At 46.8% G+C, this 13839-nt stretch overlaps 1 protein-coding gene across 3 annotated transcripts in view; it reads right to left on the bottom strand.

The window, feature by feature from the left end:
* The window catches only part of ADSL (adenylosuccinate lyase), a 688779-nt gene that overhangs the window by 514107 nt on the left and 160833 nt on the right, over positions 1 to 13839 (bottom strand). For all 3 annotated transcript variants that reach the window (XM_077452428.1, XM_077452427.1, XM_077452426.1), the window contains exon 6: positions 13774 to 13820. In XM_077452428.1, the coding sequence (XP_077308554.1) occupies positions 13774 to 13820 (47 nt within the window). The remainder of the gene's footprint in view (positions 1 to 13773; positions 13821 to 13839) is intronic.

Raw genomic sequence — 13839 nt, forward strand, 5'->3', positions numbered from 1 at the left:
AGTCCTCATTCCAGGAGTGGAAAATTGGCAGGAGGATTTTCTGAGCCGCCAGCAGTTGTGCCCAGGAGAATGGGCTCTTTCAGAACATATGTCGCAGGTGGGGTACTCCAGAAGTAGATCTGTTTGCGTCCAGATTCAACAGTAAGCTGGACAAATTTGTGTCAAGGACAAGAGATGTTCTTGCTCAGGGGTCGGATGCTCTGACAGTTCCCTGGGATAAGCACAATCTAATTTATGCCTTCCCCCTGTGCCCGCTTCTGTAACGGTTCCTGGGAAGAATCAAGAGGGAAACAAAGTCGGTGCTTTTGGTAGCCCCGGCTCGGCCTAAGCGACCTTGGTACACAGAGATCATTAAGTTGGCAGTAGGCAGGCCGTGGATCCTCCCTCTCCGGCCAGATCTGCTCTCACAGGGTCCAATTTACCATCCTGCTTTACAGTCTGAATTTGACGGTTTGACTGCCGAGACCCACATTCTGAGGGATCGTGGGCTTTCGGGGCCAGTCCTTTCTACTCTGGTCAATGCCAGAAAGCCGGCCTCCAGGCTTATTTACTACAAAATCTGGAAGGCATAGGTTTCCTGGTGTGAACTCAGGGAATGGCATCCTAGAAAGTATGTCATTAGCAGGATCTTAGCCTCTTCTCCAGTCAGGCCTAGAAATGAATTTGGCCGTAAGCACTATCAAGGTGCAGATTTCGGCCTTGTCAGTGTTTTGTTTTAGAAGCCACTTGCATCACATTTCCTGGTGCGGGCTTTCATCCAGGGGGCCATGCGGATAAGGCCGCCAGTCAAACCTCGGGTGTGCCCATGGGATCTGAATTTGGTTCTCTCAGCTTTGCAGGGGCAACCATTTGAACCTTTGCATCTAGCTTCATTAGTTCTTTTGACTAAAAAATTGTTTTTTCTTGGTAGCCATTTCCTCGGCTAGGAGAGTGTCAGAGCTAGCAGCTCTCTCCAGCAAGGAACCGTATCTAATTATTCATAAGGACCGGGTGGTAATGCGTCCCAACAGGTCCTTTCTACCCAAGGTGGTTTCGGGATTCCATTTGAATCAAGATGTAATCCTACCATCCTTTTTTCCAGACCCACAGTCCGCAGAAGAAGAATCTTTGCACACTTTGGATGTGGTAAGGGCAATCGGTATCTATCTTCAGGCAACTGCTCAGATAAGGAAAACTGATTGCTTATTTATTTTGCCGGAAGGCCCTAGGAAGGGCCAGGCGGCATCAAAATCCACTCTCTCAAGGTGGATTAGACAGATTATTTCTCAGGCATATAGTGTTAAAGGGAAGATCCCTCCTTTTCAAGTGAAAGCGCACTCAACTAGGGCTTTAAGTGCTTCTTGGGCAGTGCATCACCAGGCCTCCCTGGCTCAGATCTGTAAGGCTGCAACTTGGTCATCAGTCCACACATTCACCAGATTCTACCAGGTGAATGTCAGAGGGCAAGAGGATATCGCCTTTGGGCGCAGTGTACTGCAGGCTGCAGTTTAGCTCCTCCGGTCCATGGCGGTCTATAATTATGATCTGTGTCTCCCTCCCCTCAATCTGAGCATTGCTATGGGACATCCCACTATGTAATGAAGCTTTTGTGTCCCGTGATGTATGATCAAGAAAATAGGATTTTTATTATACAGCTTACCTGTAATATCCTTTTCTTGAGAGTACATCACGGGACACAGAGCTCCCGCCCCTCTTGGGTTTTACGTGGTTTCCTATTGCTTGCTACAAAACTGAGGTGCCCCCCATATGGGAGGGGTTATATAGGGGAGGAATTCTCCTTAATTGGGGGTTAACCAGTGTCCAATCACCAGAGGTGCCTATGTAACCCAATATGTAATGAAGCCCTTGTGTCCCGTGATGTACTCTCAAGAAAAGGATTTTACAGATAAGCTGTATATAAAAATGCCTCTTGGACAGTTTTATTGTAATTCCATCTGACCACGGTTTGAATTGTAGTTAGCTTTAGCATTTGAGCTTTCCATCAAAACTATGCTCCTTTTAAGTGCATGTCTTATTTTGACTTTTTAAAGGTTATGCAACTTTTCATGGCAATCTAATACTCACTGTATTGATCTGTATACAAGACTACATGTGTTTGAAGACTGAAAACCGCTGTAGCCACTGGTGCTGTGGTTTCGTTTTATTGTTGTTACTTTTGCATGGTCCACCATTTTGTAGGACCTGTAGTTTTTTCTCTATTATATTGAAATTGCAAAAAATATATATACAATATATAGATAAAAAAAAAACTACACGCACCATTTTTACAGTGCTTTGGCTAACTAAAGAGTTTTTCCAGTTATAGTTTACATTAACTGCTTGTTGACCAGCCACCGTTATTATACTGTGGCAGGTTGGCACGGCTGCGTGAATTACTGTAGTTATAAGTCGCCACTTTAAGGCCCACAATAACAGGCCCACAGTGCCAGAGCCGATGCGCATGGCCGGCAGCCATGATGTCCGCCGGCCACCCATGATCGTTCCACAGAGAGCTAGAACAGGCATCTGTCAATTTACACAGACAGATGCCCATTCTGACAGCAGAGTAGAGATAGTCTATTCCTAGTGATCAGGAACAGTGATCTCTCTCTACTCCCAGTCATTCCCACCCCCCCACCAGTTAGAAACAACTTCCTAGGGAACACCCCTTGATCGCCCCCTAGTGTCAACTCCTTCCCTGACAATGTCATTTATACAGTAATCAGTGGCTATTTTTAGCACTTATCACTGTATAAATGCCACTGGTCCAAAAAAAAAAAAAAAAAAAAGTCAAGAAAAAAAGTTTCCGATCTGTCCAGCTAAAAACCGCTGATCACTCCCATTACTAGTAAAAAAATATAAAAAATAAATAAAAAAAGCCATAAATAGATCCCCTAGTTTGTAGACACTATAACACTTGCGCAAATCAAATCAATATATGTTTTATGAGATTTTTTATACCATAAATATGTAGAACAATACATTGTCCTAAAACGATGAAGACTTTTTTTTGGGGATATTTATATATATTTTTTTGTTTAAAGCAGATTAATTTGTTTGGGTACGTCGCATGACTGTGCAATTGTCAGTTAAAGCGACGCAGTGCTTTAGCACAAAAAATAGCCTGGTCATACTTCCAGTTCCGGCGCCGTATGGAGTAGCTGTCCCCTCACACAGCTCCCGCAAACCGGCCTCAAAAACGGCATTTAAAACCAGCGTTCTCGCCCACAAAACCAACCGGCAGCCTTTCCCACAACACCGGCTTCATGATGGACCGGTTTGTGGAAAAATCCAGGCAGCGATCATACGTGGCCGCCACCGCACGGCAGGCCCAGCCGCAAATTGAGACCCCCGGCTTCGGCCTATACAACTCCGGCCTGCGCAGCCCCTCCAGAGGAGACAGCGCCTGAAATGGAGGTAGGCGAACATACAGCAGCTCAGACAACCTCAAGGGAAACACCATCCCAGCAGTCCCCTGCCCCTCCACATCTGCCTGGCTCTGCACCAACACTATTTATGCAGCAACCCCTGGTACCTCCGCTATTGTAGGACCATCATACTGAACTCTTGGCCCAGGCTGTAGCTTCTCTCCTCTCCCCTATGATTGCTGCCTCTGTGGAAAAAGCTGTCAGCACAGGCATGCAAAAGATTCAAGCTCAATTAGGGGAACATACTTCTAGGTTAAATGAGGCTGAAAACCGTATCTCTAATCTTGAGGAAGAACTCTATCAGACACAGTCTCTGGAACAAGCCCAGGACAGAACAAATAAATATGTGCTGGAAAAGCTCGATGACCTCGAAAATAGGTCCAGGAGGAGCAACCTGCGATTTGTAGGAATCCCCAAATCGCTTCACCAGTTTGCTCTGTCAGAGCTTTGTGCCCGTCGCATCCCTGAAGCACTGGGTTTAGGGGGACCGTTTACAGTGCAACGTGCACACCAGGTGGGAGCTTTCAACTCGGAACGCAAATCTCCACACCCGATAAATCGCTAAATATCTGAATTACTCAGATAAAGCCTCCATTTTACAGCAATACCGACAATCCAGATCCCTTCAGATTGATGGAGTCAAAATTTTAATCTTTGCCGACTATTTGGTTGACATCTCCAAGAAACGAAAGTCCTTCCAACACATCTGCACGGAACTCCACCAACGACAGCTAAAATTCCCTCTGGCGTTTCCGGCGGTCTTGCGGATCAAAGCACCCAACGGCGAACAACTCTCTTTTCGAGATCCAGGAGAGGCATCTTTCTTCCGGAAATGGTTGCGCTCGGGCCCTCATCTCAGCCCCAAACCCAAGGCGGCTCCAGTAAACCGAGCCCTGGACCAAAGGAGCCCGCGGAAAGACTCTCCCAAGCGCTCCAGGGCCTCGGGACCGGCTCAACATGGCCAAACCACACGCCCTTCAGTTTCTCTCGCTTTTTCCCCTGTTCGAGGCCCTGCAAACTACCCTTTCCTACCTGGGCGAAGTGATCCGATCTTGACCCCCCCCCCCTCCTCCTGGGCCGTTCACACTTCTCAGGTTTCAGACATGGGTAAAAGGGTTTATTGAGTTATTCTTGCTTGACCTTTGTTTTCTTCCATAGTTAACAATGTTTCACATTCTCAATGGTTTTACTACTTGGTTTGTTCATACATGATTGCACTTGCATTTCCCCTAGGGTTTTTCTGTGCAGACCATTTTGCACGCTCTGGACCCCGCCTGGACTGATGGCATGCCCCGTTCCCTCTCTGCAGGGCGGTAATATCTGCATCAGGCACGAGGCTTGGTTATGGAAGCTGGTCTCCACAGTGACCCCCATGCGGAAAAAAGTGAAGTTGGTAAATGTTTATGTTTACTTCCTTTGTATTTGTCTCTGGCACGCATACCCTTCCCTCCCTTACCTCCTCCACTCTCCTCCCTCCCCCACTACGCCTGCTCTCGAGCGGTCTTTAAACGCTGTCACTTTACCAAAGGCCCAACTGGCCTATTATAGTGTAGCCTCTCCGCTCTTGCCTTACTCAATTGGTATTAGTACACTCCACACATATCCCCATTAACACTCCACCATGCTGCAAATAGTCTCGTGGAATGTGAAGGGGCTTTGCTCCCCCTCCAAAAGACTGAAGGTACTTCGGCACCTCAAAAGGCTTAAAGCCAACATAGTGTTACTGCAGGAAACCCATCTTTCTTCACCTGACTTTGATCGGATGAAGAAACTGTGGGTGTATACAGTGGTTGGCTCTGAGGCCGTTGGCCATAAGGCGGGAGTACTTATTCTCATCCATAAGAACCTTCCCTGTAAGATCTTATCTACAGACGCAGATCAACAGGGCAGACTTCTTTCCATTCGTGTCCATATAGGGATGGAAGAGCTCGTAATCTCCAATGTCTATGCCCCTAACAGCCCCACAAAGCAATTCTTCAGCACATTGACCAGCTGGCTTCTACGCCTTCCACACCTTCCCCAAATTGTAGGGGGTGACTTTAACTCCACAATCCATCCGTTAGACGATAAGTCCTCGCTTCCACGCCCGTCCCACCTTCAGCCCCTACCAATCCCACGATACTTGCAATCGACGATGGACTCCCTTTGCCTCCATGACATTTGGCGACTACACCACCCGACCGATCGCAAATTCTCCTTTTACTCCCACCCGCACAATGTCTTCACTAGGATTGACTACTTATTCAGCTCGAACGACCTAATTCCCCTGATCCCGGGAGCGGAAATTCATGACATTGCTATTTCTGACCATGCACCCATCTCTGTGACCCTAGAGACCCCCGACATTCACCCCAATCCCAAAATATGGCGCTTCCCATCCTACCTCCAACACAACGCTGACTTCCAAGCACACAGAAAAAAAAAAGAGAGTGGCTAGTCTACACGCAAACGAATGCAACGCACACTGACAATCCGAACCTGTTTTGGGATACTGGTAAAGTGTTCCTCAGGGGGCGCATTATCTCCTATGCATCTTCATTTAAAAGAAACACCCATCTTAACTACAACGCCTCCAGTTCCAGACTTCACCAAGCACAACGAGCACTTTATGCCCATGACTCTCCCGAAAACCGGACGGCTTGGCAAATAGCCAAGCCGTCTGGACACTTGGGCCGAAACCCTGGAAACTACCAAAAAGCCTACCTTGATGCTACTCTACATAAATTTGGCAATTTGGCCGACTATTATCCCATCCATACGCGACTCAGACCGCAATGTAACGACCACGCAGAAAGGTATAAATGCTATGCTGCGCTACTACTCTGCCCTCTATGAGGCGGACCCTATTGACCAGCCCACCGTGCGCGATTTCCTAGAAAAAGTGGAGTTGACCCGAGTATCACCCTCCCAACTCGACTCCCTTAACACTCCCATCTCCCTCACGGAAATAACCTCCACGATTCGGAACCTAGCCTCCTCAAAAGCCCCCGGCCCAGATGGCCTAACAGGCGAATTCTACAAATCTCTAAGCCCACTACTAACACGACTCTTAAAAGATGTTTACCAACACATATGGTCCGGCGGCCCCTATTTACCCACAGGCAACCAAGCGATTGTTAAACTGCTAGAAAAAAAAGGGAAAGACCCACAAGAACCTGGATCATACAGGCCCATCTCGCTTCTAAACCTCGATGTCAAAATGCTTTCCAAAATAGTAATAACGACTGGCCAACATTATCCCCTCCCTGATACATCCTGCCCAATCAGGTTTTGTCCAGGGCAGAACGGCAACCATTAATATCAGGAAGTTGATGATAGCGCTAGATGTAACCCAAACGGTGACCTAGCCATTATTACCCTCGATGCCGAAAAGGCTTTTGACAACATTAATTTCGAGTGGCTTTCCATTGTTTTGAGCGAGATGGGCTTCTCCGGCTCCTTTCTCCACCTAATCAGCTCCATGTACACCTCCCCAGCAGCTAGACTGGTCGCCACCGGCCTCCTCTCAGACGAGTTTCGCCTACATAAAGGAACCAGACCGGGCTGCCCCCTGTCCCCACTCCTTTTTAATATAGCCCTTGAACCACTTTCCAGATATCTATCGAACGTGGCCCCGTTACATGGCATCAAAATAGGGACACATGAATTGAAAACATCTCTCTTTGCGGATGATGTCCTCATCTTCTCCGCCAACCCATCCGCAGACATGCCCAGGAGTAAATACACTTTTGACCAATTCAGAAAATGCTCAGGATTACGTATAAATTATTCCAAGAGCGAGATACTTCCCTTGGGTTCCCTTCAGCTTGGGCACAGAACTCCATTTTCCCGATCGCAAAATCTCATATCACTTACCTAGGAGACAAAATAGGCAAACTCCCATCCTCTCTCTACCACCTGAATTATCCCCCCCCTTTTCAAAAAGGATTCAGGAATTAGAAAACTGGATGGATCTGCCTCTTTCGCTTCTTGGAAGGTGTCATCTGGTCAAAATGGTCAGTTTCGCACGCCTATTGTATCCCCTCCAGACGGTACCCTTGCTCAGACACAAGGATACCAAACTTACCACGCATAGCCTTCTCAAAACTTCACCTTCCCAGAACCGAGGGTGGTATTAGTCTCCCCAAACTCAGAACATATAACCTAGCTTGTCTTTTGAGGGTGGGCTTGGACTGGATAACCCAAAAATCCCGCTGCTCTAATTACCAACTGGAGGCTGAAATGACTCACCCCTATTCCCTAACAGCTCTTCTCCACTGTAAGTGGAAACTACCACCACCGCCACTCCAACACAACCTTCTGCTGAGAGATACAGCTATCGCCTGGAGGGAGGCAAGGAAAGGTCTCAAACTATCTCCTTTCATATCTAGATTCCTTCCGATACAAGGTCATCCAAATTTTACCCCGGGGCTGGACCACCAACCTTATGAAGCATGGCGACAAAGGGGCCTCACTACATTCTCCTCCCTATGTGACCTGGAATCTGGTCGTGAACTATCCTTCCGCTTTCTGGCCAACAAGTTCTCTCTACCCGATACATCTGCCTTCCACTATGGCCAATGTTTCAGCTTTCTACAGAAAACCTGCAGGGACGAACGCACAAGGTTCAAATCCTCATTCATTGAGCCACTTCTACAAAAAGACTCCTACAAAATTTCTGACAAGCCTCTACTTTTGAAAACGACACCTCCCCTGGAATCCTCCTCAGTACTCAACTGGGCAAAAGATTTCCCAGACGATGACATAGTGGAAAAGATCCTGCACGGCCTCAACTCAGTATACAACTTGGTTCCAAACGAATCCTGGAGGGAAACCCAGTTGAAAATTGCTCATCAGGCACACATCCCCTTCCTACCATCAGCACAACCACACTCATCTTCATCCTCACTGTGCCCTCTCTGCCACCAACCTAAACCCTCCCTCACACACCGTTATTGGACTTGATTTGTTATCTCAACCTTCTGGGATCAAATCCTAGCCTACATCTTCGAGATCACGCTGCTGAAGCTCCCTAAGGATCCGCTACTCCTTATCTTTTGGCACTGGGATCCCAAACTACTCCCGTGGTCAACCACTCCCACACCTCTGGGCAAGGAATGGGCCCTGATTTGCCTACTACTTGCTAGGAGAGCCATTCTAGCCAACTGGACATCCACTGCTAAACCCTCTGTTTTCCAAGTCAGCAGAGACCTCCTGCACATTCTTTTCCCTGACAAACTCAATACAAATCTGACCCACGAGAAAGCCAAACAGCGCTTCCACAACAGATGGGAGTTGTTCATAGCCTCAAAGCTCACTCCCCGGAAACTAGTTCATCTTGAGGAACATTCTTTCATCCACAACGGACTCTTGCCAACAGCGAACTTTGCTACAACCTGATGCTACAGACAACAGGACAGTGGATTTCAGACCCTCTCCCCCCTATACTGGGTTGTACCCCCTTCTACCGGCAGTTCGGACTTATGCTGGATCCCCCCATATATGAACAGCCATACCTGACCCAGACCCCTTTCTCCCTCCTCCCTCCCCTCCTTCCCCTCTGTCTTTTATTTTCATGTATGTTATACATTATACTCTGGTTCCCTCTAAGGACAGCATAGTGGCTTACTATTTTTAGATCTATCCAGTTAAAACCTCCCCTTCTCCTTTTCTTCGAAGGGGAATGGTGTGTTTTCCATTCCTTGTAAAGTGTACTATGGTCATACAGCACTATATGACATATCACTTTTCTTATCCAACCTGTATTCTAAAGCAAAAAAAAATTCTTTTGTCCTTGCGAATTTGTAAACTTTTGTCATGTACCCTCTTTTTCAATAAAAATTTTATGAAAAGAAAAAAATAGCCTGGTCATTAAGGGATAAATCCTTCCAGGTTGAAGTGGTTAATTTAATCCAGATTAAAACTGGTCCAGCAATTTAACACATGCAAATGGGTGGAGATATAAAATTATCCTCCTGTCTTCCCCTTTCTGGAAGGCATTAGGGTTTAAATTGAGTTGGGGACACTGAGACCTTATTGGGTGCCGGGATGCCATGTGATCCCGTGGTTGGACTTGTGTGCGCTGAGGCCTGGTTTTCGGTTCCTTTCTGAGACTGAAGCTTGGAGCGCAGCATCCCGGAAGTGTAGTTCCAGGTTGCGCTCCAGCATCTCGCTGCGTGAGGGAGGCTTGGGATGCATGCCATCGGAGAGGGTGTTTAGCCGGTGGCTGTGTTGTGCTCTGCCCCTCCGATTGTGGGGTTGGTGGAATGTGCATGCGTCTCCTGCAGTGATCTGTTGCCGTAATAAGCTTGCTGCGAGATGGGGGCTTGGCCCGCATGTTTCCTGAAGGAACAGTCCGCAATTTCCCTATTTGTTGCTACCACCGGAGATGACGTTGGGCTCCACCCCTCTTGATCTAGGAGTGGTGGAGCGCATACATGGCTACATTATGCCCAGAGAGCATTTAGATGTGCCGTTCCATCACACATAAAATCTATGTGTATATATATATATATATATATATATATTTTTTTTTTTTTTTATTTATTGGGTTGGTCATGGTTAGTCATGTGATACATAGTACACATTAGGTCAATGGGGTCAACGGGACAACCTGGTTGGGTGGTTTCCCTCGGAAGTTCTTCCGTTGATTGAGGCTTGGTGTGACTTCCCACCGCAAGTACTTCTACTAACTGAGGCTTGGAATGCACAACCAGCATGGACTTCCTGTTTTCCGCCATTTTGGGTTGGGTTTTCATATCTTCTTCCATTTTGTATAAATATCTCTGCAGTGTGGGGAGCCAAATGATGCTCCTGTTGAAGACCGTTTGAGTCAAAACACGTAGGGCTATTTGAGACTCCCATACTGCTTTTTTAAAAGTTTTTTATGCCATTTTATTACACTACCGTGTTCCCTTTAAGTCACCTTGATTGTGAGAAATTTTTCCAATAAAACATTACTACAGTACTAAGGTGTATCCCCTTGACCAAGATCCCGTCATCATGCCTAAAGAGACCAATCCGTGCACATTTGACACACTGCCATATGGTATGCGTGTCCACCATTGCTGGTAAGAGTACCTCATTGAGTGTTTTAAGTATCGATGTTCTCCATGTCACAAGTATTGCATTCCCGTGCAGTCACCTCTTCTGAGACATTATTGCCGATTCCCATCTGGATTTAAATCTTCCAGGCAGACTCTCACCTACCAATTTTACACTGGCATCTAATTTGTACACTGTACACTATTGTTTATTTAAGGAGTTTTTCCTCATGAATGCACAATGTCACCATTATAACAGCTTTAACTGCCAAGTAGGAATAGTGTTTCCTGTACTGGAAATACCTTAGTTTACACCCTCACGTGCCCAGCGCTCTGTTGTCTCCTGGTGTGAAAGACTCTCCTGCTAAGAGACTTGCAACTGAGAGCGTCTGTGTAAAAAGCCTTAGATGGAACCCGATTGGCATCGTCAGCGTCTTTCCCTTAGTCTGCGCCATGTACTGTGAAGTGTAGCTTACGTCTTCTATGCGGCACCATGTGACCTACAGACACGCCCCTCAGCGTCCTAGGCAACACCCACCCTTCTCCTAAACATGCCTAGTTCGCACGGGTGCAAACTGCATGCGGGTCTGTATTAGCAGATCCTGGAAGGACGGTGCCACTACTGCCGGCCTTATGCCTGTAATACCAGGCTAGAAGACCAGATTACACAAGGTATGTAATATATGTGAACGCACCTCTGTAAGAGAGGGGGGAAGGAGGCAGGGGGTTCTGTCAGCAGTTTTGCAGAGTCAGAGGGAATCTAACTTCTGCAGGGTAGAAGTGCTGCTAAGCTTTTTTTAAAACATGCAGATACGGGGACACAGATTTTTGCTTCAGGGACCCCCACCCCACCACGGTATATAATACCCCTGTTATGTAACTGCTATCTGTTTAAATCCCTTAAGAGATTAAGTAAGAACCCCCTCTACTGGGACAGAGCAGCTGTAAAACACATAGATTTAAAATTTCTCCCTCTAGGGGAGACCTCTTAAAAGGCATACAAGGTATATAGAAAGAAAAAGCATTAGCTTCTTCACTTACCTTGTTCTTGCTGCAGGATACTGCTGTAAACAGACAGATCCAAACTTCGTCCATCATAGCGGGCTGCGTTGTAAACCTTCAAAGACTGGGGCCTTTTTAATAGGGGTTCAGCTCCTTTGGACCTGTATAGCACCCCTCAGGACAGCTTTAGGTAATGTAGCAAGACCAAAAAGAGTCCTGGTTCTTAGGGTCCAGTTCTCAAAGAGAAGCTTACAGGCAAAACCTCGTTCTTGTCTGCGAGGCCCGGGTACCATCCTATGGCCTCAGGGGCGAGGATGGATCCGGCTGTGGAGGTTTTTTTTTTAAATCCGTCATGGATCCCTCTAGAACTAAAACTGAGGTACTCCTGGAAGGAAGAGGGGTTTTATAGGGGAGTCAACTTCATGTATTGGTTATACCAGTGTCAACACCTGAAGGTAGGCCCATAACCCACCAAGGAATTACTTGAGGCTCTGTGTCCTACGATGTACAATAAAGATTTTTTTTTTTTTATAGCGCAAAAAAAAAAAACCCAGTGGTGATTAAATACCAACAAAAAGAAAGCTCTATTTGTGTGAAAAAAAAAGACAAAAATTTTATATTAGGTACAGTGTTGCATGACTGAGTAATTGTCATTCAAAACGTGAGAGCACAGAAAGCTGAAAATTGGTCTGGTTAGTAAGGGGGTTTAAGTGCCCAGTGGGTAAGAGGTTAATTAACACAAAATTATATTACCTGCTTTACCCATAAGTAGAGGAATGTCATTAAAATATTCCCAAACTGGGTATTTTACTGCCTGCTGCCATTTTGCTCCTTAAGGAAGGAATATAGCACTTCAAGCTATGCCCAAAATGATCACAAGGTTTATAAGCTGCTTAGGTTTCACTTTCATTTTTACTGCTTGCTGGGTAGGAGCAGCAAAGAAGGCCCCAAGAAAAGGAGGATCTGTGCTGCTCTGTGCAAAACCAACTGCACAGGGATGGCAAGTATAAAAAAAAAAAAAAAAATTAAACAAACAAGCCTTTACAATTACTTAACCACTTGAGATCCGTGCTATAGCCAAATGACGGCTACAGCGCGGATCTCCTTTTCCGGGACGACGTCAATAGACGTAGTCCCGTGTACGAGCGGCCTGCGCGCCCCCTGAGGGGCGCGCGCGGCGCGCTCTGTGATCGGCGAGTCCATGAGACTCGCCTGATCACCGATCCGTGCAAGGGGTCGATCCCGACCCCTTATCACGTGATCAGCTGTCAGCCAATGACAGCTGATGATGTGATATAACGGAGCCGGTAATCAGCTAGTATTCCTCCTCGCGCTGACAGCGCGAGGAGAAAAAAAAAAAGCCGATCACCGGCGGCCGTGATCGGGACATTAGTCCCGATCACGGCCAGCAATGCAAGCGACCACCTGCCCCCTGCCAGTGCCCACCTGCCCCCTGCCAGTGCCCACCTGCCCCCTGCAGTGCCATCCTGAATAAAAGTGCCCCCTGTCAGTGCCACCCAGCAGTGCCCATAGTGCCCACAGTGCCACCCAGCAGTGCCACCCACAGTGCCCACAATCTGCCTCAAAGGTGCTGCACCCCAGTGCCGCCCAGCAGTGCTGCCCATCAGTGCCGCCCATCAGTGCCCAGCAGTGCCACCTATCAGAGCCACCTATCAGTGCCACCTATCAGTGCCCATCAGTCCCATCTATCAGTGGTACCTATCAGTGCCACCCATCCGTGCCATCTTATCTGTGCCCATCTTTGCCCATCAGTGCCGCCTTATCTGTGCCCATCGGTGCCGCCTTAACTATGCCTATCAGTGCCCACCAGTGCAGCCCATCAGTGCCCACCAATGCAGCCCATCAGTGCCCACCAATGCAGCCTATCAGTGCCGCCTAATCAGCGCACTTCAATGAAGGAGAAAAATGACCCGTTTGCAAAATTTTATAACAAACTATTAAAACATGATTTTTTTTTTTGCATCTTTTTTTGTTTGTTTAGCAAAAAATAAAACTCCGAGCTGTAACTAAATACCACCAAAAGAAAGCTCTATTTGTGGGAAAAAAATGATAAAAATTTCATTTGGGTACAGTGTTGTATGGCCGCGCAATTGTCATTCAAAGTGCATCAGCGCTGAAAGCTGAAAATTGGTCTGGGACTGAGGGGGGTTTAAGTGCCCAGTAAGCAAGTGGTTAAAGGAAAAAAAAAAAAAACACAATTTCCACCCTGGACAAAATAGAGAATCAAAGTTTGTGCTTCACAAAAAGACAATGTCTACCACTTATATACAGTAGGAATGTAACAGAACATATTGTGTAAATACAGTCAAAAATAAGCTTACCTTTTAAACCCTGCCATAGTGGTTACCATCCTGTCTAACTCTTCCACCTGCAAAACAAAACATGCA

The sequence above is a fragment of the Lithobates pipiens genome, unplaced genomic scaffold, assembly GCF_037356315.1.
Source record: "Lithobates pipiens isolate NorthernLeopardFrog02 unplaced genomic scaffold, aLitPip1_a1.2 Scaffold_23, whole genome shotgun sequence".
Taxonomy (NCBI): domain Eukaryota; kingdom Metazoa; phylum Chordata; class Amphibia; order Anura; family Ranidae; genus Lithobates; species Lithobates pipiens.